Source organism: Pteropus alecto, unplaced genomic scaffold, assembly GCF_000325575.1.
Source record: "Pteropus alecto unplaced genomic scaffold, ASM32557v1 scaffold16, whole genome shotgun sequence".
NCBI lineage: Eukaryota > Metazoa > Chordata > Mammalia > Chiroptera > Pteropodidae > Pteropus > Pteropus alecto.
In genome coordinates, this window is record NW_006438867.1 from 7,851,325 (window position 1) to 7,876,747 (window position 25,423).

A 25,423-nucleotide genomic window follows, 5' to 3' on the forward strand; every position below is an offset into this window, starting at 1 on the left:
CGATCATTGGCAAGGGAGATTGCTCTTCATGACTTTCTAGAAGTGTATGCTTATTAGTCTCCACGTGGTCATAGTGCTTAGAAAGTACTGTGACCTTGTTTATTCACTGTGAGGGAAAATGTTTTTTTCAGGCCCGTGTTTTTCCAAATACAGGTCAAAAGTTACAGAAAGGGGTGGCTGTAACTAGAAGCTGCCTGGATCAGGGACATTGGTCCTGGGCTTGGCCCTTTCCCACGGAAGCTTGTCCCCAGCCCTCACTGGGTGCGCAGTGCAAGCTTCCTTGGGGCCGCCATTTAGGCTTTTAGTATTGTAAGATGTTTTCAAACCTTTTGTTAGTTTTTCTTGGATATCTTTCTTGAACAAAGGTGCCTTGTGAAGGTGAAAATTTCATGAACTCTTGACACAGTTTTATGGGTCTGCTCAACCACTTACTATATGTGTGATCTTAAGTAAGTTATTTCACAGCCCTTGGCCTCAGTTTTATGATCTCTAAAATTTGATAACGATAAACTTACTTCATAGGGTTGCTGTGAGGATTAATTGAATTAATTGAAACTGTTTTCATCACATTTCATTGCACTGTAGTCTTTTAAGATGTTTACATATATAGGTTGTTTCGTATTAAACCACACCTTAATTTTGATAAATAATAAAGACAGCATCATTAAAATTTGTATTATAAAAATATCACATAGTATGTGCCAGTTCTAATTTAAAATATATTTGAAGTAATTGATGGGAAAAGTGAAGGCCTTGTATGGGCACCCAGTTACAGTGAACGTCAAGTGATTCTCATTGATGGTGGACATGCCAAGTTATAATGAGAGGTACTGTCTTCATTTCCGTTGGTAACACTAAAATCTCTGGGTCTTCATTTTACTGGAAGTATGTAATAGGATTTACAGAAAGAAACAGTGACCTTAAGACACAAGTAGGAAGCCGAAAACTTTTTTTGCTTCTGAAATAGTTAAACGGTCTGTCATCTAATTATACTATCCTTTTTTGTTAATCTTATGAGCGAAGCTGTATATGATATTACTAAATGATTTTTTTAAGGAGATGCCAACATTTATAAATTGTGTGTGTTTAGTGAAAAATGCTACCATACATGAATTGGTGTTTTAAGCATACTGATATGCATATTAGCTGAATTTTTGTAAGACATCTTATTTCATTTAAAGAAATATATTTTAGAACTGGAACCAGTTTATACTAGAGCATCAGGAAGGGGTTGTTACGACCATTGTCGAATCACTGACTTAAAACCATAGATCTCTTCACTATGTTAATATGTTTTCTTCAAAATTTTGTTAAGAAAATGGAATAATAGAATAATTGAAGAATAATTTTTTAAAACATTTAACTTTGTGAATAATAAAGCTAAACGTTGTTATTTCAGAAAGTGATAGGTAAAGCCGAAGTTATAAAAAGACACTACAAATGGTAGTCTTTTCTCCTTGTCCCCACCAATGGTCATAGGCATCTAGTTAGGGTGTTAGGGTATATAAGGAGACTGAAATTTGAAGTCTCAAGCAGACTATAATAATTGCCTACTTTATCAGCAGGTTTGGAAATGACAGCTCAGTTTGATTTATTGGTAATAGTACTAAGTGTGATTATAAAATATTTTCTATATAATTAGAAAGGTGTATGGCTTTATCAGTAGTCAGTTTTATAGAATAGTTTAGTCTTTTTGCTGGTCAATACTATCCGTTAATAGTCAAAAGTTTTATGAGACAGTTTTAGAAAAATTAAAAAATGGCTTTGAGAAAGATTTGGCATTTAAGTTTTCTGAATAATGTGATAAAACATTTCTTCAAGATGCTATCTAGGTTGGCATTTTTCTTGTACTATCAGTTTCATTAAAGATTACCTTTCACCGCATCTCCATTAGGTCAGGTGGGTGTTTGAGTCACTGTTTAGTCACTTTTATCCATTGTAGGTTTTTGTTTCCTTTATTTCTAGCTGTATCGGTGCTTTTCACCAGTATTTTGTATTACTAAGTGGAATTTTAAACAAATACATTTTAATAAAATTGCTTTTAAAAGAAAAATTTTGCCTTCTTTAGATTCAGACATTGTTAGTTTTGTCCCATTGTTTTTTGTAATTGCTACATTTAACACACTGGGCCGATATTGGAAAAGATTATCAAATAATAGTGCAAATTTCAACTATAATATGTTGAGTCATTTCACCTAGAGATTTTAATGAAGTTAATTCTCTATGGCTGTTATTAAATGAGTTTTTAGGAAGCAGTTTCTGTACTGAAAATGAAGATATTTTCTACATTTGTGTGACCTTTTATGTCATAGTTAACCTTGAGCATTTTGTTTCAGAACTTGCCAACTGTATAATAACATTTTTCTTTAGGCTTCCAAGTAAAATCCTTGTTCTAATAAAGAAGCAATGTTATGTTGAACTTTCAATAACTGTGTATAGTGGAGATATTTATGGTATATCTGTAGGTCCTGGGTGAAATAATGCTTGAGTATGTGAATAAAAATGCAAAGATGAATTACAGTATGTCAAAAGTGAAAGTTGTACATGCTTTTAGCTTAGCGCCTCGTAGTTGTTTGTATTGAATGTTTGAATGCATTTGAATATTAAAAACGGAAACAGTCATTTCTGTTTTAAGACTTCAGTAACCAGGGAGGAAAAAATAATTGGCTCTGGTGGTTATTATTACAAGATTTTTCTTTTCTTGGAATCTAGGCACATTTCTTTGATCTGTTGGAATAAGCACATTAAAACATTCTGTGGTAAATTTTATGTAATCTGACTCATTGATAATCTATCAATATAAACTTAGGTGCTGTAAGCATTTTTAGTATATTAAGCCTAGGAGACTGAAGTTTCTTTTCAGTGTTTTATTAAGTAAAAGATGTTGGAAAATTAAAAATTTAAAAATGGAAAGTGATGTCCCAATTTATTTTTTTCTTTTTGATTTTAGGTGGGAAATGTAATGTCATAAGATCGATAGGTTGACTCTGACAACTATGTTTACTTACAGAGAGAACAGGAAATGAGAATGGGTGATATGGGTCCCCGTGGAGCAATAAACATGGGAGGTAGGGATTCGAAGCAAAAGTCTTCTGTAACTTATCATTCTTTGGGGAACTGTACATGCTGTTTTTTTTTTTTTTTTTTGGATATTGACATATTAGTAACAAACTAAAATTTGGAACCAACTTTTGTGATGGTGAAATATATTTATAAAGTTTAAAAAAATACAAGTATACTAAAAATATATGCCTAAGAAGAACATTTCATTTTGTATTTATTTGAAGGTTAAAAGATGTATTATCTTTTAATAGATTTAATGAAAGAAACCTGTAACCAGGTTTTGATTCAACCTGACACTTGTTCGGTTCCGTAATTGCATAGTGTAATACAGCTATGAATGTTTTAAAAATCAAATTTCATGCCTTCAAATTGGCTTTTTCACCATGGAAATTTGATAATTTTTGTGTTTTAGTATTTCTAAACTTTTTGAGAATATTTTATAAATTTCTATTTTACGATAACCTTTCATGTAACTTTTGTGTAGCTATTTTTATGTTTTACTGAATGTCTAACTTTTTGCCCTAATCTACAGTACTGTGCACAGATACGCAGTGTTTGGAGACATTTATAAATTGTCAAGGAAGTGAGATGAGCGTTGCACATTTAGGATAATGCATATCTTTAGAGTTGATATAAGAAAATGCCTATATTATTAGTATCTTTAATGTTGATTGACTGTATAACCAGGTTGTCAGGAAAACAGTATCAAGTAAATAAGCTAGGGAAAAATAAGTACGAAATGTTTTCCTAAGTGTTATTAAATTTGAAGTGTCATGCATTTAAAAAATTAGATAAATAATTAAATTTTATATATTCATTTTCCATTGTCCCACAGAAGCTGTCATAAGGTTAAAATCTTTGCACATCTCAGATGTACATATTTTTGTAAAGATTACATCACCTTAACATTCCAATGTGCACGACATGCACACCCAGTGAGAAAATCTAGATTCTACTTAGGTTGTATAGTATATAGAATAAAGAATCTTAAATCACCCAATATATGGAACAAGTGTTTTTTATGATCAGCTTTCTTCCTACCTCTTATGGCAGTTTCTTTGCCATTGCCAATCAGGTGATTTAAAATTGTTTATTGCTGATTACTTGGTCACTTTTTTCCTCTACCAAAGTGTTTAACTGAGCATCTCTGGTTGCAGAATGAGCATAAAGAATAAAGCCCTTGCCCTTAAAGAATTTAGTGAGTTAATAACGATGGATACGTGAAATGATCAGCAGAGAGTACATCAGAAGTTGTAATTTATTAATCACAGTTGCATATATGTTAAGTACAAGTATCAGTATTTGTCTTTTTCAGAGTAAGTTGTAGGATGGTATATAACAGTCCAGGTGGTTTTAAGGCTATAAGTGTGAGGTTATTATGGATTGTAGGCAGTTTGAAATGCTATTATAATTATAGATTGTCATTAAATCAGAACCAAACTTGAAATATTTCTGATGTCGCAGAGACCCCCAAAAAGATTCTGACTGGTTAGATCTTTATCAGAAGGAATATGAGAATGTGCCTTTAGATTCCTTAGTTAGGAATTTAAGAGAATTAAATTTTTATGGCATTTTATTCATCAGAGAACCACATTTACATTGGAGCATTTACTCAACTCTCTTAAAGTCTAATCCATTTAATTTTCTCCTCTTTACATTTTAGTCAACCTGAGACTGTGTTTTAAGGGTTGACTGCAGTTAATGTATCATCATGTAGTCAGAACTACTGTCAGTAAATTGTCATATCCTATCAAGTCACATTAATGGAATATGTCAGTGGATTTTCTGGTGTATTTCCAGTGTATGTACCAATTGAAACATGGATTATAAAACTTTTTCAGGGGACCACACAATTCTGACAACTCTCATATCTTTAAATTCAGTTTAATTGTAGCTGTGTGGTAGGAGACGTAATTCCTAAATATAATACTTTACTTTAGCTACTGATAGTTGGAAATACTATTTTTTTAGTTATTTTAGTATGCCCATAGTTGTATAGTGATATTTGAATCTCAGAAGTTAGGTATAAAAGTTATGTTCAATTTTTTTAAAAAAACACCTAATCCTTGATGGTTTGGGGTAAAATCAAGGTAGGACTGCTCCTTGATACCATCTCCACCGTGTTCATTTCCATTGTGAGGTTGTAGAAGTCTCCAATACAATTTTAAAATATTTATAGCTGTACTAAGGGAATAGAATTATTGTTGGAGAGTTTAAATGTAGTCATATTAGCAAGAGCTTGTAAGGAGCACTAGTTTCCTCCCTGTGAACTTGCCATGTTCCCAGGGGTTGGGATCAGGAAGAGCAGCAGCCTGTACGGGGCCGCTGCCTGGACTCGGCCTGCTGTAGTCAGCTGCATTAGATGCGGAGTGAGTCGTGGGTTTGAACGAAAACTTCAACTCCTGTTTGATGTGTTTTTGAGATACTTTCAAAGTGTCATAAAATTGACCTTCATAGTAAAATACTAGAAGAGAACTCAAAGTTGGAGTCAGTCTTTTTTTAATGAATTTTTAATCATAAACAAGTATATATGAGCACTTTAAAAATGAAAAAAATTTTGACGATAATCTAAATATGCTGTCTTTGAGCCCATTATAAGCAGCACTCTGTTACAGCTCAAACACTGTTGTAGTTACTGTGAGGCAGGTGCATATCTTTCTGATGAAAAAATTTGAAGTATATCTAAATTGTTCCCATTTGCAGAATTTCAGCATGTTGGAAAATTTTGTAATGCTTTATTAATATTTTATGTGTATTTGGTTGCATTTCACTTTTTTGTTTAGGTTACATCTCACTTTAGATTACGTCTAAAGTTAAGAAACAGTACCTCCTATAACTGGGGGAGATGTTCGGTGACTGTAAAAGTTAGGAGGTTAGCTACAGTGAATACAGTGAACTGCATGTCAGAGGACATGGGTCCTCTCATGACCATGCAGTGTATGTACTTGCTAATGTTTTTAGTCATGACTTTAAGAAAATTAAGTCGCTTCCTAAGTGCTAATTCTTTGCTTTTAATTTAAATGGGTAGAGTTTATTCACCTTATTGTAAGGGACTATTTGGTTTAAAGACTATAGCAAATAATACTTTTTTTTTTTAACTCTCAAGCTTTTGCAGTCTCAGATTTTCTAAAATAGTTGATAGTTGTCTTATTTGTTTCATGTGCTTTTGTTCTGGGGATGAACATTGTATTGGTGCCGATGATGCTATGTTACTGAGTAGATAAGTGAGTGTTCTACTCTCAAGGGCAATGGCTTTGATGATAGTCTTCTGTATAGAGTGCTTAAGTGTTGTTACGTTTTAATGTTTACTGAACCAAGATAGGACAGCTCTAAGCACAGATTGTTTTGCGTAGATGCGTTTAGCCCAGCCCCCGCTGGTAACCAAGGTCCTCCTCCAGTGCTGGGTATGAGTATGAACACCCGAGGAGCTCTCCCTGGCCCACCGGTGGGTCCTGGCCCTTCCATGGGGCCAGAAGGAGCCGCGAGTATGGGGACTCCAATGATGCCAGATAATGGAGCGGTGGTAATGTATCACGACCCTTATTTCGATTTTATTCAATAGTATCTGCTTTTGCCCCAAAGGTAACTTCACACTTAACATAATTTGGCATCATTTATTTTGACAGTAAAGATTGATATCCAGTGAAGTAAAAGTAATTTTGTGAAGTTATATGTTGATGGGTGAGAGGCGATTTTTAAGTGTCCCGAGAATTATGATTGCCATTCATGGCATGCTTGGCACTTAGGCATGTAGCAAAAACGTAGGTTAATTACAGTTGTTGTTTTTTTCTTTTTTTAACAATGCTTTTAACTTGTGCCCACCTCTTGTCAGCATTCAGTATAACAGTCAGATATTTTGATTGTGTTCTTTTCCTGTGTGGACTCCTTATCTTTGGTGGGGGACAAAACCAATAAATGTGAAAACAAATTTTTGTAAACATTTATTAAAGAAAGATATCTTATGATTAATTTCAGAGAATTTGTTTTAACTGTGAAATTCTTTACATTAAAGTTGAATTTTAAACTTTGATTGTAGAATTAATTACATTTGTTACTAAATTTAAAGTAGACAGTTTTATGTCTCAGTTTGAGAGTGTGAAGATATCTTTGTGTGCATTAATTATAAAAACGTTTTCAGTTGTAATTTTTATTATGTTTGAATATCAGTATCAAGACTGAGTCCTGTTTTCATTTCCCTTCAAAACTCATTTCCCTTCAAAACTGTCACTGTTTAAATGAGGCTATATATTGGTAAAACGTTTTCTCGTTTAGTTTTTGTTAATAGTTGTTCTAGATGCCATCTAGAAAAGGAAAATTGGTTGATTGTATATTTTGAAAAGGCCCTTTCATTTTGGAACCACAAATATCTTAAGGTGCCATTGCTGCTAAGAAAGAAAACCCCGCAGATTAAACTCTGACATGCCACTAGCTGTAAAGCTTTCCTGGTCTCAGATGTTAAAAGTGAATGGGTGTCTTAGTATTGATGGAGGCAGTATTTTACCATTTTAAAATTTATCTACTTTAAATGCAATCACTTATGAATTAGGAAAAGTTGGGCATGCTAAAGTTTTGTTTAATGCGTGTTTGCACAGGGAGATAAAAGAGGCAATGCCATCTTAGCTACTGTGACCAGGTGGTGTGTCTAACATATAATTAGTGCACCTGTTTCCTTCAGTGGAGGCTTAATTTTAAAGTAAAATGTCTGAAAGCTAGTAAAAACCCAAACCCCACTGATTACGTTTTTGTGTAGCAGTATAATCATTAGTGATAACTTAGAAACAATATGAAGGGGCCATTCTCCCTGCCCCCCAAACACACCTCTGAAACGGTAAACTTAATTTAAATACCATCTTTGGCCTTTTTCACACTGGTGGTGTATGTACTACCACACAGGGAGTTCTGTTCAGCCTTTGAGACTAAATAAGCGGCTGTTACTGTGAAGGTTTTCAAAGGATATGATTTGGATGTTTAATTGTGCTGTTAGTAGTATATGTTAATAAATTGTTGATTTTTAAAAATCTATTTTCCCAGTAATAGTTTTTCTAGAAAAACATCTCATACTTTCTATGTTAAAAGTATTGCTGTTGAAATTTTTTAAATGTTTACTTTTTTAATATGATGCTGCTCCCTAGTTTTATCTCTGATTTCTTACAAAGTGTTTTTATTATACAGCACAGTTACATGCAATATGAACTTTTTAAGAAAAGATCAGAATAGTACTGTAATACTGATGAGGTTCGAGATTGCATTTGCTTCGTAAAATGAGTTCTTTTTTTCATGAAATTGGGCATAGCATTAGCAATATGTAACTCTTCAGATGCTTCTTTTTTTAAAACATAGTAACTAATTAAATTGCTCCTTTCTTCCTTCTATGTGTGATCCTGATTCTGCTGGACTTTCTGCTGACCTTCATGACACCACCACTTGGGATTTTGCCAATTTTTCTTGTCACTTACATTTGGCGTGTTCCAAATGGACTTCATATGTATTGTGTGGTATCTAGCACAATGATAGATTCCCTCAAGGACCGCCGTCCCAGATGGGCTCCCCTATGGGGAGTAGGGCAGGTTCGGAAACCCCTCAGACACCCATGAGCGGTGTCGGCCCTGTCACTGCTGGTCCTGCCGGTTTCGGTAGAGGGGGCCAAGGGGGCAACTTTGAGGGCCCTAATAAGCGTCGTAGATATTGAACATTCTTTCATTCCCGGCTATTTAGAGATTAAAAAATTCAGTGGTATGCCTTTACACTTTAACCTGTGACCTGGAAGAAATGGTTTTATTGTTAATGTATGTAGACTTTAAAGTTTTTCCTTTGTAAAACTCAAGGTTTTTGTATTTTTCTTTATTCATGAGCTTTGTAGATTAGAATGGTAATGACAATGCTCATCGCTGTGAATGTCAACTGTGCTGTGACCGTAGCTGAACATGAGTATGCCGCAGTCCTGTGAAATCTGTGGAGTCACTTACTCTCAATAAAGAAATCATTTTGGATAATTTAAAAATGTTATTAGTTGTGTTCTCTTATAGTTTTACTAAGCTTTGCTGTAACAGTAATACTTTGGTTGCTTTAACTAATTATCCCAGCCATTTAGAAATGAAGATTAATTTTCTGCTTTTTAGTTTGTGCAAATTATCACTGAAAATAGAAGCTAATGACAGCTGATGATAAGGGGCCCAGACGAGAGTAGGACATTGGAGGTGGGGGCATGGGAGTTTACATTTGTGTCAACCACTGATGTTCTGTGAACCCAGAGAGTTGCTGTCCACATTTCATAGAGATTCTGAGCATTCAGATGTTCCATGAAGGACTAATAAGGATATCTTTGTCCTGTGCTGATTTTTCCAAATAAATCTTTTGAATCTTGAAAAAAAACCGTTTGAAGGCAAATCTCTTTTGCTTATAAAATAATGTCTACTTTTACTCTTATTTGCCATTATTTGGTGTTGATATCTAGATCTTAACTCTTTAAATTTTCTTTCAAATCATACAGTACTGTTAAGTTGGATGTTAAGTAAGGATTTGCTGCATGATTTAGAAGAAATTAGGCATTTCTTGAGAAAGTCGGTTTCTAGAAATATTAAAGAGGCCTTGACTCTGCAGTGTTGTAAATATTTTCTGTAGTTGGTTAGTCTCTCCAGTAAAACTTGTCTGATAGGCTTAGGTATGTTTGTCTCCTAGGAATTCAGTTCTAGAGGTGATTGTAAAACACAATTAACTTGAGAATGGCTAGAGTCCTTGGAACCATACTAGATTCCCCTACTATCAAATGTGAATTTTGAAGTTTAATTTCCATACCAGGGAAAAACTGATTTTATCACATTATAACTTCACTCAAAAAAGTCTGATATATTTAAAAGTTTGTATGTTAGCCACATTTAATTTAAAATTACATTTAAGGAATCATCTTTAAACCCCAAATCTAATATATCAGCTATCGATATAGTTATTTCTCACATAAGATTGCAGTGTTATTGTGTCATGCTTTTAGCATTTTTCTGAAGAAGAATGTGCTTTTTAAAAATGAACAGTATGTAAATATCATTTTGCATGGTTTCTGTTTTTGCCAGAAGGCATACTTTGGAAAGAAATAAACTTGGTTAATAATTTAAAATCTTGCATAAAAAGTAGTTGAGTGTAAAGCATAGTTGAGGTGACTTCTTTTGTACCAATTAAATTTTTCTTATGTACTATTTCATATTCTATTTTAGACACAACACTATGGATGGAATTATTTTCTAAAATTTGCAACATTCACGGGCTTTTGTTTTTGGCAGTCTTGGAGATTATAAAATAATAGATTATTCTCATAATGTTTCCCATGACTATGAATTGGCAGGGAGTGGGATTTGTTTTAATTTGTTTTAATTTAAATGTGGGGAGTTTTAACATTAGCTATAATTTTTAAGTTCTATCTATTGTGTCTAAATATGCCTTTCCCATCATCTATATTTTTATTCATATAATCCTTAAGTAAATTTTAGCTTTATATTTTGCTTCAAAGCTGAATTGAGAGTGGGAGAAACTTTACCCTTTGATGCTAATACCAGGCTGCCTTTGGCCAAGGCTGTGAAATTCTGTAAGATTCACCCAAGAACATTTGAAAGCCAGTGCACAGAGATGTCCTCATCTCCTGAACATGCCAGTGTCCGGCTCAGCTCTGGCTCCACGAACAGAGTTCTGCACAGCACTCCCTGCAGCAAGAGCATCCTTGTTCCCGTTGTTACAAGTTTGCCCTGGGAGCAGTCAGCTTCCAAGAGAGTCAAGCGGAGCATCTGTGAACTCCTAGTTACTCAGTCGTTAGTGTTCTTGTGGAGTTAAACAACTCTGTGGCGGGATCAGTCAGCATTTTTTCTTGTGACTTAGTATACCAAGGAAGATACTTGAATGTCATTTGCTTAAAAGTGGTAGATATAAAAATAAAGAATTTAGATTTTCTAAATAAGTGTAAATTTGTCATATATGCAACCATAATTCTTTCCACATAAAGGTAATATGAAACAATTTTAGTATTACCACAATACTGTATTTGTGTGTCACGATTTGAAAGTTTAAAACCTGCAGAATCGAGATTTCATATGCTATTAATATGTAATTAATATGCATAAAATAAAGGACTTTGTTTCCATAGTTGTTTTATTTTAGCAATGTATTTTTGTCAATTTCCCTGTTTATGAAAATAAATGCATTGATTTTCTTGACCCAGTTCTTATTTAAAGAACTATTGGTTCGCTTGTATTTCATAAAGCTCAAATTTGTTATTCCTTTAATTATGGGATTTTTTAATTTAAATTCACTGGTGAGCGTTCATTGAAAGAGATTAAATATTTGTTTTTTTTTTTAAACTCTACCTGCGATATCAGTAGTATTAGAGAAGAAATATTGTAGAAATAGAAATTATCAATAAGGACAGTAAGTGAAATGTTGGATGTTGTTCCTCAAATACTAATTGAAATTATACATTATTCAGAAACATACTTGTTGAATATTTCAGGAATTTATACAGATTACTGTGAATAATAGTTACTGATTAATAAACGAGGGTTAGGTTAATAATTACAACCTAGATTGTAAATGAGAAAAAGAACGTGTGGTTGAAAGGAAATGTTTTGTGAAAGAATGTGATTAAATGTTTAAATCTTTTAAAGGTTTGAAATTTAGTGTCAAACAGGACTAGTCAGATATAAAAGGAACTCATTTTTTTTTTCCTCAGTAATATAGAAAATTTCCTGGGCAGTGCTGTGGTATTTAAATGTTTCGTGTGTGTGAAAAGTTTTGTTATAATATCTAATAGTATGTTAAAATATATTCCTGAAATTTGATAGGGCGTGGATGATTTTAAAAGACTTTTATTTTCAAGAATAAGATAGTGAACACCCGCATACCTAATTCCTAAATTCAACTGTCGTAAATATTTTTGTTTTTACTTCATAGTCAGATGTTTACAGACATGGACTTATTTTGGTGGGGTGGGGGGCAGGGAGGGGAGTAACTTCAGACTGAGTTTCAAGCTGTATAGCACAATGTGGGTTAATTTGATGGTATACTTAACAAGAGTATTATTTCCTGTGTAGCATCCTTCGTTACTAAATTTTTTAAAATAGGAAACAATTTTAGAGTGCTCACGTTACATAATGTTTTTCCCAGATGTGTAAAAGGAAGTATACATATAGTTTGCCAGTTGAATGTGATCAAATAATTCATGGAATGTCACTCCGGGAAAAGGTGAAGAATTTCACTATTTTTATAGTATACGATCTTTAAAATCTAGATTTATACATTATATATTAGCTCTTATTTTTTTTAGATCAAAATCACTACCTTGTAAATGTAGGAAAAACATTTTGAAATTTTTATTTCCTTGATTACTGAAAAACTTAATGATTGTAGTGTGAATCTTTCAAGATTGGATATTTAAAGGCATAATCATAGTGCTGTGTATATTTGGGAAATATTATATTGACCACTTTTTCTAAAAAACCATGTTTAGATTATAAATATCTCTTAAGGGTTCTTTTTTGTTAAAACATTTTTTTTTTTAATTTGGTAGAATTAGTAGTCTGTACCTTTGTGATATTTAATGTTCTTTTCCAATAAGAGAACCTTACATTTTCTAGATGGATACTGCATACCTTAAAGTAATTTAGTGTTTATAATTCCCATTAAAAAAATTGTTTTTCAGATATATTGTTTTATGGCTTGAATTACTGTTATTTCTACCAATTCCTCCGTCTTCTACAACAGATATTATATTTTGTTGACTACGTTTATTTAAAAATCTTAAGCTAGCATTAGTTTGTCTTTCTGAGTTAAAGAATTTTAGAAGAGATGGTATTCCGCTTATAAATGTAAGTAAAATTTCAGTTTTGTTTCATTGAATATAGTCACTCAAATTTCATGTAAGCTACTTGTGTCTCAAAATTAAGACCCCAAAATAGTAGGATTAGGTAGAATTAAGAAGTGTACTTAGTTTGAATACATGACTTTTTTTGTTTTCATTTTTTAAAAAGTATAGTTAATAAGTTTTTTGTTCATTAAATACAAGGGGCCTGCATCACATCACCAGTCATGTAAGTGGATGTTACATTTCTCAAATGCTCTGTACAGGCGGTTGCATCGTAGGTGGTATCAGAGACTTTGGAACTGTTATTTTGTATCTAAAATTTGTTTCTAGCTCTGAAATTGTCATTACAGCATTGAGTTTACATTTTTATTATGTATTATACATCTTGGTTTAAGGTAGAAAATACATGTATTTGAGGTAGCATCAAACACTTAAATGAGAAGCCACAATGATCCATTTTGTTCTGTGTTATAGCTGTGCCTGAGTCTCTTCCTTGTTCTGTCTTTTATGCAAAATTTCAACCAGCCGGACTTTTGCGAATGGGAGCGAGATATTGCGTATGTTTTCGGGTTTTAAAAGAACTATGTAACAATAATCCTGTCACTATGAATTACCTACATTTTTATTTTTGTATGCTTATTTAAATTTATTTTCTGTAAATTATTCACATTATCTTGTGAAAATAGAGAACATCTTATTGTACATTTTGCTAGAATGATTGTAGTTAATTTTCCTTGGTATTTTCAGATTATTACATGATGTAAATTTGTATCACATTGTGAGACATTGCTTAGATTTACAAATGTTGCCTAATCTTTTTATGTAATGAGAAAAAGTGAACCATCTCACAGCAGTTCCCTTAATTTTGACCTTTTTAGTGTTGAAGGCAGTGGTGATATGCTCCTTGGTTTTAGTCTATAATGTTATCTTTGAGTTGGTTAAATATTTACATGTTCACGGACTTGGTTAGAATATTTTAAATATTAGGATCACTATGGAGCCAATAGTTGAGCAAATGGAGTCATAATGAAGTCATTGCATACAAAGTGATGTTTTCTCTGTCGCATAGAATTTCTGGGGAGCCCTGCCATTCAGACCTCACAGCCACATCCATTCCCCGTGCCTGAGCATGAGTGGAGGGCTCTGCCGTGTGCCAGACTGATCCCCACGCTGAGTGCGGCTGTGGGGATGAGCCCTGCTCTCAGAAGGCAGCGGCCTTGGACATCGCTGACTCGTTGGTTCTCACCCTCGAGTGGCATCAGAATCACCTGGAAGGCCTATGGAAGCACAGATTTCTAGGTTCTGGGCCAGAGTTTCTGATTCCACAAGTCATGAGTTGCTAAACACTGTGCATTCCTAACAGCTTCCCGGGTGACCCCAGTGTAGGGTTGGGGCCACCACTGAGGACTTCTGTTCTAAAGTGCCACTAATGAGGAGCGGTTGCATTTTGGGTTGGTTCATTTTTTTAGTGGTGGCATGATGACTGTCCTAGCACATTGTAAGTTGTCTGAGATCCCCGGCCAATAGAGACGGTCCAGACCTGCCCTCCTGCCCTCCTGCTCCCACCTCTCCCAGCTCCTGCCAGGTGACAGGCATTGCGTAAAGTCCTGTTTCATTTCTATTGAGGTCTAAATCTTATTGCTGTGTTCACACGCCTAGTTAATTCAAGTGAAGAGGTAATCTAGAAAGGTACATGTTGAAGATTTGGTAAAGGTTTTTTAACATAACAGATTTTCAACCATCTATAACAGTGTTGGAAATGAAAGTGACAATCTTTTTGTATCAATATATTTGAACATGGTTAAGCCTGCCCAGTGAAGGTGCTAGAAAAACTGTCCTAGTGTTTGTTTCCCATCCTGGTAATAGGAATAGAATGACACCATTGTGATGGATTGAAGTGACGGCCTGACCATTTTTGGGTGTGACCTCATCTCCTTTTCTAGATTGAAGATGAAGAGTTGATAAATGTATTTTCAAAGACCATGCGTATTATTTGTAATTTTCTTTGCAGTTTCAGTTTTCGTTAGTCACTTTAGAAAGCTGTGCCTGCCAAGGAGTTTAATAAATGGGAATTAAGTAATTTTTTGATTAAAATGTATAGCCTGCCTTTTGCACACAAAGATTCATACTACATGTATATTTGATTCAGTCTGTTCAAAATCATGCAGTGTATTAAAACAAATTGATCCATAATGAGAGCACCTAGTTGCTATACTGACAATAAATAGCTTCTTCAAAGAAACGGTGACTATACAGTGCAAAAAATCCCAGTCCCCTGGTTTGCAGCCTTCTGAATATCTCAGTACGTAGTTTTCTTGTGTGTGTCTGGCAGGAATACCTGTGCATAAGGAACAGGTATCGATTGTAACCCAGATGTCACCTGCGCCTGCCTCTGTCCTGTTGCCCAAACACTGCCATAGCATAGTGTGCTCTCTGATCCAGGACAGGCACTTGCCCAGGCGTTTTGTGGTTTCTGCGAACTAGAAGTGGAGTTGTCTTTGGGAGGGTGAGTTATCTGTGTTCAAGGAAGTTGCCTCACTCATCTCTTTGATCTTTTAACATCGCACTCCCCCACCCCCCCTTTTTTTTACTAGCCTTATCTGCTGCAAACTCTCAGTGCCTGCTAGGGTTTGTTTTACAGGACGTCAGCAGTGCTCACCTACCCCACTGCCTTGACCGGACTCCCCTTCCCTCATTTTTAAATGAAAGCATCAGAGCCCAGGACAGCAGAACCAGGCTTCTCTCCTGAGGTGGCTTATTAACCTGTTTTCCAGCTGAAGCATTCTCAAGCAGGCTGACGCGAGTAAAATGGTTTCATCTGTCTTCTAAATAAAATTTATGAGGCTAGATACCTGGAGAGATTTGTTTTTCCTATTCACTTGTTCCTTATGTTCAGATTATTTTAGTTCCTGTGATTCTAGTGAGTAATATCTCTACAGAAGTCAGTACTTTATGCACACGAATGCAGAAAATTTCATAAATGTTGAAAAAGGAGTGTCTGGAGCTTGTGTTTCCCCACGTATCCATTACTGATGCTGATGCTGTCTCCAGACCATGGTTCCCGTGCCTCCTCCCTGTTTATCAGCCCTGTTTTTATCTCAGAAATAAAAGCTGTAGATGTATGTGTACTACGGCTACTATTTAGATTTATGTGTGATGATGGATTAGGAAAATTAAAAAGACCTTATGTTTTTGTTTCTTAGCTGTATATTGTGCCACATTGACTTTTACCTCTGGAGCCATTAAGTCTTTTAAAGTATTAAGAGGAAGATCAGAAGTTTTTGGGAAATGATATGCTCCAAATTTGGGGGGTTGGATGTACAATATAGAAAATATATAGGCAGATGCTTAATTTCCGCCTTGCAGTATAATGTGTTTTCATTTTAGGACGAGTAAGTTTAATCTACAGATGTTAGGGTAAGGTAAGCTAAGGAGTAGTGTTTCATATTATCTTTCATACCTGTGAATGAATGTAGTGTTCCCTGGGTGATTGAACATACCCCACAATTTGAATTATTTCATAGTTACTTAAGCAATGTGGAAGGAAGGTTGCTGTCAAAACCAGTTTCTCCCCGTTCGTTCTGATGGGTCGGAAAAATGTGGCACCTGTGGTGGATGAGCGAGCACCTTTGGGCGCTGCAGATGCCGCTGTGCACACTGCAGACCAGCCCGCAGCTCCCCCGGCACTGGTGTCTAGACCTAGAGGGACAAGTGGAGTGATGGAGTTGAAACAACTTATGTCACAAGGGTAGAGAAAATGACAGCCACTACTTCAGATAAGGGGATTAGAAATGCCTGTCTCCAGAGACAAAGGGACGCATCCTGTTTGATTCTGTCCGTGCTGGCAAAGCGCAGTTGTGACGCAGCAAGTGGCTGCAGCGTGCACTGTCGGAGCAGTGCTGTCCTGTGTGGCAGCCACGTGAGACAAGTCCTTGCAGTGGGACCAGGGAGACGGCGACTGAAACTCAGTTGTCAGTTCACTTAGTGTAGTCGGATCAGTGTGGGCGTGCACATTTATTTCGTGTCTAAATTTAATGAATTCTAAGTACTCACAAGTATTGAAAAATTTACCACTTGAATTAGATGTATAAAATATACACAATTAAAAAAAATACACAATTGCAATACCTTTAGTAAGAAGAATGCAAAATATCAATTTTTTATATAGTTACATGTTGAAATATTTTGGCTATATTGGGTTAAATAAAACGTACTATTAAGCTAATTTCATCTGTTGCTATTTTTCCCCTTTAATATAGCTTCTAAGAAATTTAAAAATTCTGATGTTTGCATTTTTTTCCTGGGAAGTCCTGGTCTAGAATAGTAAATTTGTGTCAGACTTTATTCCTTACATGATTGTAATTCCAGAATTTCATCGCATAGCTTGTGATTATGTACTTTATTTTTATCTTTTTAAACGCATAATTTTAGGTTGAACTTTTAAAGTTTGTTAAGTACACATTCACATTCGGTAGGTGTCAGGGTAAAGTCAGTTTCCTGTAGTATAATTTACTCGTTGGTGCAGGAGTGCAAGGGAGGTGTGTTTGAGCACCCAGGTCCCAAGAAATAAATTGTACACATTAAACTTATATTTTAGTCCTTTTCACTCGTTACTTTTCCTTTGTATTTATTATCCACTTGATCCTCCATAAAATGTTTAAGCAAATATTGTTAAAGTCCTGAAAAAATTTTGTCATTCAAGATTTCTCTTTAAACCTTCTTGTGAAGTTTTCATGTTCTTTTGTTTACTTCCTTCCAGGATGTCAGCTCTAAAGAGAGTAGGGATCTTATTTATCATTTAGCGGTTTATCCATGTTTCCTAGAAAGTCCTTTGTTAAATGTTGGTTTAGTGAATGAATGCACTGACCATAGGACAGGTGGTGTTTACTGATGAGAATACAAGAACGAACAAAACGTGGTCTTTGCCCCCTTGGGAGTTGGATTTTAACGGGTGTATGTAGAGCCGGAAGCAGCCTGTCAGACCACTTGATAGTAATGGGGTGGAGGTGGCGGGGAATGGCAAGTACCTGGAAGCCTAGGAGTTCCCGCCTTTGTTGGGAGGACTCACTGCGTGGTAACTTGGGAGCAGGTGTGGAAGGTGAGTAAGTGCTTGTCAGTTGCCGGCTTCCTGGAAGAGGGGCCTGGGAGGGTCATGGGGTGAAGAGGGTGTGGTCCAAGGGGCTGGAAGGTCAGGGAGCAGAGTCCCCTGAGCTGTTCCTAAGGGACTGTGGGGGATGGGGTGGGGTGAGGTCCTGGTGCAGCCATGATTGCTGCTGTGATCCTTACCTTTTAGGTGGCCAGAGGTCAGGACCAGAAAACAGACCCCCTAGATCACTGATCACTCCCCCAGACCCCATTGATGTTTGAAAGGCTTAGTATCAGGTTGGCTCAGATTCCAGGTGGAAATGATTCAGAAGTAGCGTGATACACTAGACTAGGGCGTTGGTGGAGGAGGGAGGTGCAGAGAGATGGTGGAGCTTCTGGTTTGTGCAGAGTGATGGTGACAGCATCAGCTGAGGCGGAAGGTAAGTGCTCAAGAGTGGAGGGGTGGGGCGTGTAGCTGCCCAAGGGCGAGGATGGAACCCACTGGATTTACATGTTTTGGGTTTGAACTTCTGATGGTTTGTTGGGCATTTAAAAACTGGAAAACCAATCTGCCCGGTCAAAACGTTCTCCTTTGCGGCACTGCCATCTCTGGCTGGAGGTGGCCGCTGTGCCTGCTGACCGGTCCTGCTCACCCTTCTGCTCTTGGGCTTCGTTCTCCACGTGGTGCCACGTAGTCCCTTCACAGCGTGAATGAGTCAAACGCAGTCGATTTCGTCCGAATTAGAACCCAGTTGTGCTGTGGGGCTCAGGGCCTTTCGAACTGCTCTCGGCACGTTCCAGCACGTCCACTATCCACCCTTTGCCCACTAAGTGCACGTTCCCTCTGCCTGATCTTTCTGTGGGTCTCTTACGAAAGAGGCTTTCCCCATTAGAGGGACATCACTTCTAGTCACTCCTGTCCCTTCGTCGGGATATGTACTTCTTGCTTTGCTTGTTGTGCCTGCATTTTATTCATCTTACTGACATTCCCCATATCATAGCACAGTGTTTGGGCCTTAGTGTTTCTTGAATCAGTCTGAGGGAAAATCCAGAAGAAAAATACAAAGTCATGGCATGGATGTAAGAGTAGAGTTTTCACCACCAGTTCAAGGGCGTGGTTGAGAATGGTGGATGGCTTATTCAGACCCTAAGTAAAGGAGCATTTCTGTTTCAGTCTGTGCATGTGATAGTGAGGAAAAGGGCTCCTGCCTTGGAGCTCGAAGTCGGGTGTGGGAGAAGTGGGAAGGAATGGTAAATTCTGGCCACTCGTTTGCACTGGAGTGTCAGCAAGAAGAGCCTGCCAAGTGCGAGTAGCCCAGTTTTTAAGAATGGGAGAGAGCGTCCTGATGTCCGAATAGGAGTGGCTGGAAAGCAACAAGGGAGAGTGTGAACTCGTAAAGGGAGTCATGAGGATGATGGCTGGGAGGCAGAGCTTTTTCTCTAAGGCTGGGGGGTGGGGCGTGGTGGCATGGAAGGAGTACTTGGGTTCTTAACATTTTTTAATTATTATTCATTATTATTTATGCCTACAGCAACCTGGTCTTCCTAGATGGTCTCCCATCCAAGTACTGGCCAGGCCTGACCCTGCTTAGCTTCCGAGATAAGACGGGATCGGGCTTGTTCAGGGTGGCATGGCCGTAGACCATGGACCATGGCTCTCCTGGGGCGCAAACCCAGGACCTTCTGCGTGTAAAGCAGACGTGCTCACTGCTGCACTATGGAACCATGTCCAGGTTCTTAACATTTTTGAACTTAAAAAACCAGAGTCTGTTTTGTGTCCTGGCTGTACAAGTGTGTGGTGGTGGTGCAGCCCCAAACACAGCAGGGGTCGGGGTCCACGTATGAGGCCTGAGGTGTCCACACCCTCGTCCTCGTGGGGAAGGCCTCATTCTAGATACACAAGAAGGCGCTGGGCCCAAGAGTTCGCATACCGCCTTTCCTCTTGCCTCCAAAGTCGGTGTGGTTGAAGAGGGGTGAGAAGTGCTGTCGGGGCCGGGGCAGCAAGAGCCGCTCAGCGAGTCGTGCCCCAGAGGGCATCCTGTGAAGCCAGCAACTTCTGCTCCGGGACAGCTGTCTGCACGTTGATGGTCACCGAAGGTGTGGTTGTGGTGATCCCTCCAGTGATGGAACTTGACATCAGAGTGGTTAAGATGCCTAGCAGAAGGAGTTGAGTTAAACACCTAATCCTCCCAGAGGCTTTGGGAAGCACGCCGGGTACTGTGCCGGATGGTGGGAAACTGCTCGTGTAGATAATGGGCGGAGAGAAAGCACGTGGCACATCGTGGAAGAAGCCTCTCTCTGACTTGGTTTTTTGTGTTGCTAGTTTCATTTAAGGGGGGTGAAGATTCTAATACTTGCAGGGGTTCTTACGGTGCCTGGGGCTCTTTCACTTGCTTCCTTTATCTTGGTCCATAGCTAACATTTATTATAGTTCAGTTGGATAGAATATAGGGAATTTAACGAGTTACCTGTAAAATAGGTATTGTTTGCTTTTCAGTACTGCTTTTAAAATGGTGACTTGAAATGTTTTTAAGAAGTCAATTTAACTTTTCTGTATAGTAGACATTTAAGTTCCTACATTTTAGGTTTTGTCTTGTAAGTATGTTTAGGATATTCTTGTGTCCTCGGCTGTGTATTTTATAGTGAATGGGAACTGCTATGTGTAAGTCGGGAAGAACGGGGACCCCACACAGTCTGTGGCCCTCCCTGCGAGAAGCTGTCCTCTTGTCGTCTCTTCTCTCCTTGACCTCAGAGCTGATAGAAGGTTGGGAGATAAATGAATAATGCAGTATTTAGAGAGGACTTAGAAAGTCCCCAGTTTGTATTGTGGTCTGATTTTGGTCGGTCATTAGCATGGAGTGGGCTATCGCAGTCCAGCTTCTTTTGGAGAACGAGTGGATCAAGTCAGCAGCGAGAGTCGTGCTGTACGTTTCCATAGAGCTAATGCACAGTATGTAGCATTCAGCATATTGTCGTGCATAATTTACTCGAACCTGCCTAAGTTTTCTACCTTTATGCTCAGTAGGGTGGAAAGAGAATTAAGACTCTTCATTGTTTGAACTACTTTGCATAGTTTTTCATAAATTTCACCCAGCATTCGGTCCCTTTCCGGTTTCCCTAGTATGCATGCTCTTCCCCAGCCCCCTCACTCAGCCTCCCTCCTACTCCTGGCCCCCTCGGGAGGCCGCCGTTCTCTGCTGCGGTGAAGCGACCGCGAGCCCCTGGTGCCGCTGTGGTCCGTGCACCCTGGCGAGTCCTCCTGGAGTGAGCACCTGAGAGCCCATTTGGGCAGCTAGCTGTGGCTTCCCTGCTTGCTCTTTGATGCTTGCTGTCTCTCGCACAGTGCGTAGGCGTGCGCGTGCACACACACTAGCATGGGCGCCGGTATTACAGTGAGTTTTGATATTTTTAGAATTTTATCACCGTTAAAAGTAATAGGTTTTAAAATACTAGTTTAATGTACATGTTTTGTTGCTGTCAAACGATACTTGGATCTGTACTAAACACTGTATTTGGTCAGGAAGACTTTTTCAAACACGTAGGGCCACAGATTGATGATAAGGGGTTGTGTCATGGCTCTGTTTGGAAATAGAATAGGTCATGCACTAGAAGTGGCCGTGGGTTACGGTGACTACATCTGCAGTAGGTGTGGATGGCGTGCAGTATCAGCTCCGTTCAGCAAGTACTTGCTTCATTAAGGACTGAGGCAGCCAGGGTGGGGGTGGGTACAAGGCGTTTCTGACCTCGAGCGACCGCCACTCTAGTGGACGAGGTCAGAATGCTGCCTGAGGAGCGTTATGCAATGCAAGGGAGACCTGGGGAGAGCGGAAAGGGATGGTCAGCGCCTGGAGGGGGTGCTCCTTCTGAGAACCCGTTTGAGACTCAACGTTGCATTTGTACAGACTGAGGCAGGCAGACAGGAAGAATGCAAGAAGGGTCACAGGGATACAACACGAGTCTTGGGAGCCTGTTCTTAATGCATCGCTGTGATCTGCTTGTTAGAGCCTCACATCTGTCGGTCGTCTAGTGTCCTGTGACCCATCTACAAAAGCACTGGCCATGTACAGCTCAGCAGCTGTGCTGGTGGGTACACTTGGGTGACTTGACACATCACACCTGTTCAGAATTTAGTGTTACAGGGAGTTTGAAAAAAAAAAAAAATGAATAGAAGATCAATAACTAGGAAGGATTTGCACGGGAAGAGAAATAACTAGGAAGGATTTGTTCCTGCTTAGGGATGGAGGAAGGTTAGAGGACCACTTAGAACAAAGGGGAGAACGGCTCACCTCAGTGAGCATGCCCGAGTGCCACCTGCACGATGGCGGGTGCCATCAGAGGCCCCACTGTGGGCCAGCTGGGGCTGGAACACGGGCATGGAGCTGGCGCTTGCCCAGAATGGGACGAGAAGGGAGTAGAGCGATGGCCGGCAGGTTGGCATGTCAGTGGTCAGCGAGACGGTACGTTTGTCGGGGCTCAGACCGTGGGCACGGCAGCGGCTGAGACCTGGTGGCGGGTGGCAGAAGAGACACAGATGGAGACCGGTGGACTGGTGGGAGCGGCCGTGCTCCGTGCTGGTCGCGTGTTTGAGGACGGCGACGGTGTTGTGTCCCACGAGGTGCGGCCAGCGGCCAGCAGCAGTGAGGGCCGCCGGCTCGGGGCGGAAGGCGTCGTTCAGTCCTTGTAACGCCTGGGAAAGGTGTCAGCTCAGGAATGTCGACTGTCACGGATAAAGTGAGCAGCAGTTGACGAATGACAGCACGAGGCGGAAACCGTCAGTGCAGTTTACGCAGGTCGTGGGGCTAAGGCATCCCCTGGACCCCCAGCCGGGCCCGGGGGACCAAGCCTCACACCGCAACACGCCTGGGCCTTCAGGGCTCCACGGAGCGCCACGGTCACGTCCAGGAGCTCACAGATAAGCGAGCTGAAGACACAGCCATTATTGACAGTTACTCGTTTAATTCCTGCTTGGTCCGTGACTCGCGTGAGGAAATGGGGAAGCCGGAGGTGGACGCTCCGCTGTCCTCTTACTCCTCAAAGTTAACATTCCGTAGGAAGGCCCTGTTTTGTAGCCATTATTCACATTCTTTGAGATCTAGAAGTAGTCCTTGTCACACTCTCTACTTTAGAAAGCAGTGACACCTAATCAGAGTCAACTCGCCTTCTGATACTATTGATGCATAAACTGATGATGCAGTTTTTAGTTTTTTGGGTCATATGCATCTGGTACACAAATGTGGAAACAGAGTGGTGCATGAGCGAAAGTCATTTCCTCCGTGCATCTTCAAGTCACCCAGCTTTCCCGAGGGGCAGCCATTGTGACTCAGGCGTGTTTGTATGTATTCGTAACACGTGGAAGGACCTGCGCAGTGTGTACCATTTGCTCATTTCCTCACAGTGTTCTGCTTGGGAGGTTGGTTCAGGAACATGTGCGCGAGCCCTATGTTTTACACCCGTTGGTCGTGTACTGTTAGGTGTGTACCAGACCATTTCTGGCCATGCTTACTTGGTGTTTCCTTCTGTAAAAATTCTTTTATATATCTATAGTATGTCTTTGGACGTGTGTAATGGAGCACGTGTGTGAGTCAGCTGTCGAATTGCTGGGTCACTGGGTGTGTACAGTCTTTATTTAGATTCTACCTACGTGGACTATGGACAGTGAGAACTTTATTTCTTGCAGTGCCCGGCCAAACACAGAGCGTCAGCCAAGGTCAGATGTGTTCAAAACAATGTTGCAGGCAACAGAAAAGTTTAGGAATAGAAATACATGATTGAACTTGGGAGAGCTTTGAAGTCCAAAGTTCCCAAAGACAATTCCAGGGATTAGAGACCTAAATAAAGTCTGTGCTGTAAATATTAAATGAGGTTATAAAAACAATATAAAAATATCTCAGAGTTACCAATATTAAGTTTGCCTCATGAGGCATCAAACTGAATTTACTGATGGTTTAGTTTATTCTTTGGTGATGGAGGAAGGCATTAGACTCAAATTCAGAAATCTCCCATTTAAAAAAGTCTGCAGTTCTCCAGCCGTGGGAAGTGGACATTATCAACGCTGCTGTGCCCACATAGCTAACTTAAATTTTATGTCTCCGGTATCAAGAATTGGGAGAACCATAAAGTCTCTTCTGGAAGAATTGCCTTCTTTGGTGTTGGTATTACAGTTTCTTGGGATTATTTGGATATACTGGAGGGGGTGCTGTCCAGTGCCCCCCCCCCCCACGGGGACACATACCAAACCTTATCCGTGTGCTATGTGCTGTACATTTGCTTCTGTGTGCACAGGCCTGTGATGAAGTTCAGTTTATAAATGAGGCACAGGCAGAGGAACAGCAGCACTGGGCGATTACAACATGCGCTGCAGAGACACTGCGTCCACGTGGTCTCCAGAGCATATCACTCCCGTGCTCACCTGTTCATGGGCAGGGAGCATGTTCCGGCTTCTCTGTGGTGTCTGAGTCCCTGCATCACTAGTTTCGTGCTTTGGGGACATTATGCAGTAAAATACGGTGGCTTAACAAACTGTGTGGTACTGTGACAATGGATCTGACACCTGACAAGGCTATTCGGTGACTAACGGGCAGGGAGCGTATACAGTGTGGATGAAGGAAGGGCTGATGGGTCCCAGATGGAGCAGAGCAGGGTGGCACGAGATGTGAGCACAGCACTCAGCGGTGCACAGCTTAAAACCGGTGACTTGTTTATTTCACTTAGTGTTTCTGGACCCCGGTTAACTGGGTAACAAACTGGGTGGCAAAACCGTGAGTAAAGGGTTCTGCTGTGCTTCCTTTGCAAATCTGGGGTGGAGATGCTCAGCTATTAGATTACTCTTCCTAGAAATAGTTAAAAATGTAAACACTTGTGTTCCTTCCCAAAGAACTGTGCTCTGTTGTTGAATTATTACATAGATTGGAAGCCTTCTTAGCAACCCGAAATGATTTTTTACATTAAAAAATCGACGTGTCTTAGAACAGTAACTGTAGACAATTGCATGGACATTCACACCGAGGGACTGGAGCAGGTGCGCTTTGCTGTTCGAAAGGTGGCGACCTCGGTGGGGCCATGCACGCCACCTCGTGTGACAGCCATCCTTCAGCATCGTGAGATGTCCTCTCCAGGTGGCGGCGGAGAGCAGACACTGTGTCATCGCACACTGTGCTGGTTTAGACTCATGAAGAAGCACTTCCCAGCACATGTTGTGCAAGTCCTAGGGGCTGTCCCAGGCTCTGGGGACACAGCTGGCAGCGCGCATGCCTGTAGGGTGGGGCAGCCTAGGTCCGTTCAGCGAGGATGGTCAGTGAAGGCTCCTCTGAGGAGACATTTAAGCGGATCCCCGAATGACCAGAAGGAGAGAAGTGCAGCAAAGCTGGAGGTGGCGAGGGGACCGTTCAGTGCGAGCAGAACCACCATTTACAGTGAGGAAGAGAGAGACGCCCA

At 39.5% G+C, this 25,423-nt stretch overlaps 1 protein-coding gene and 2 pseudogenes across 1 annotated transcript in view; 1 reads left to right on the plus strand and 2 right to left on the minus strand.

Moving 5' to 3' along the window:
- The window catches only part of LOC112482885, a 6,457-nt pseudogene extending 4,379 nt beyond the window's left edge, over positions 1–2,078 (minus strand).
- PSPC1 (paraspeckle component 1) overlaps positions 1–11,190 on the plus strand; it is a 60,768-nt gene extending 49,578 nt beyond the window's left edge. Inside the window, exons 8-10 of the mRNA XM_025049513.1 lie at positions 3,011–3,068; positions 6,417–6,586; positions 8,567–11,190. Of these exons, the coding sequence (XP_024905281.1) occupies positions 3,011–3,068; positions 6,417–6,586; positions 8,567–8,752 (414 nt within the window). The 3' untranslated portion in view covers positions 8,753–11,190. The remainder of the gene's footprint in view (positions 1–3,010; positions 3,069–6,416; positions 6,587–8,566) is intronic.
- An 8,322-nt stretch (positions 11,191–19,512) lies between these two features.
- On the minus strand, positions 19,513–19,632 carry LOC112482959 (annotated as a pseudogene).
- Positions 19,633–25,423: the final 5,791 nt, after the last annotated feature.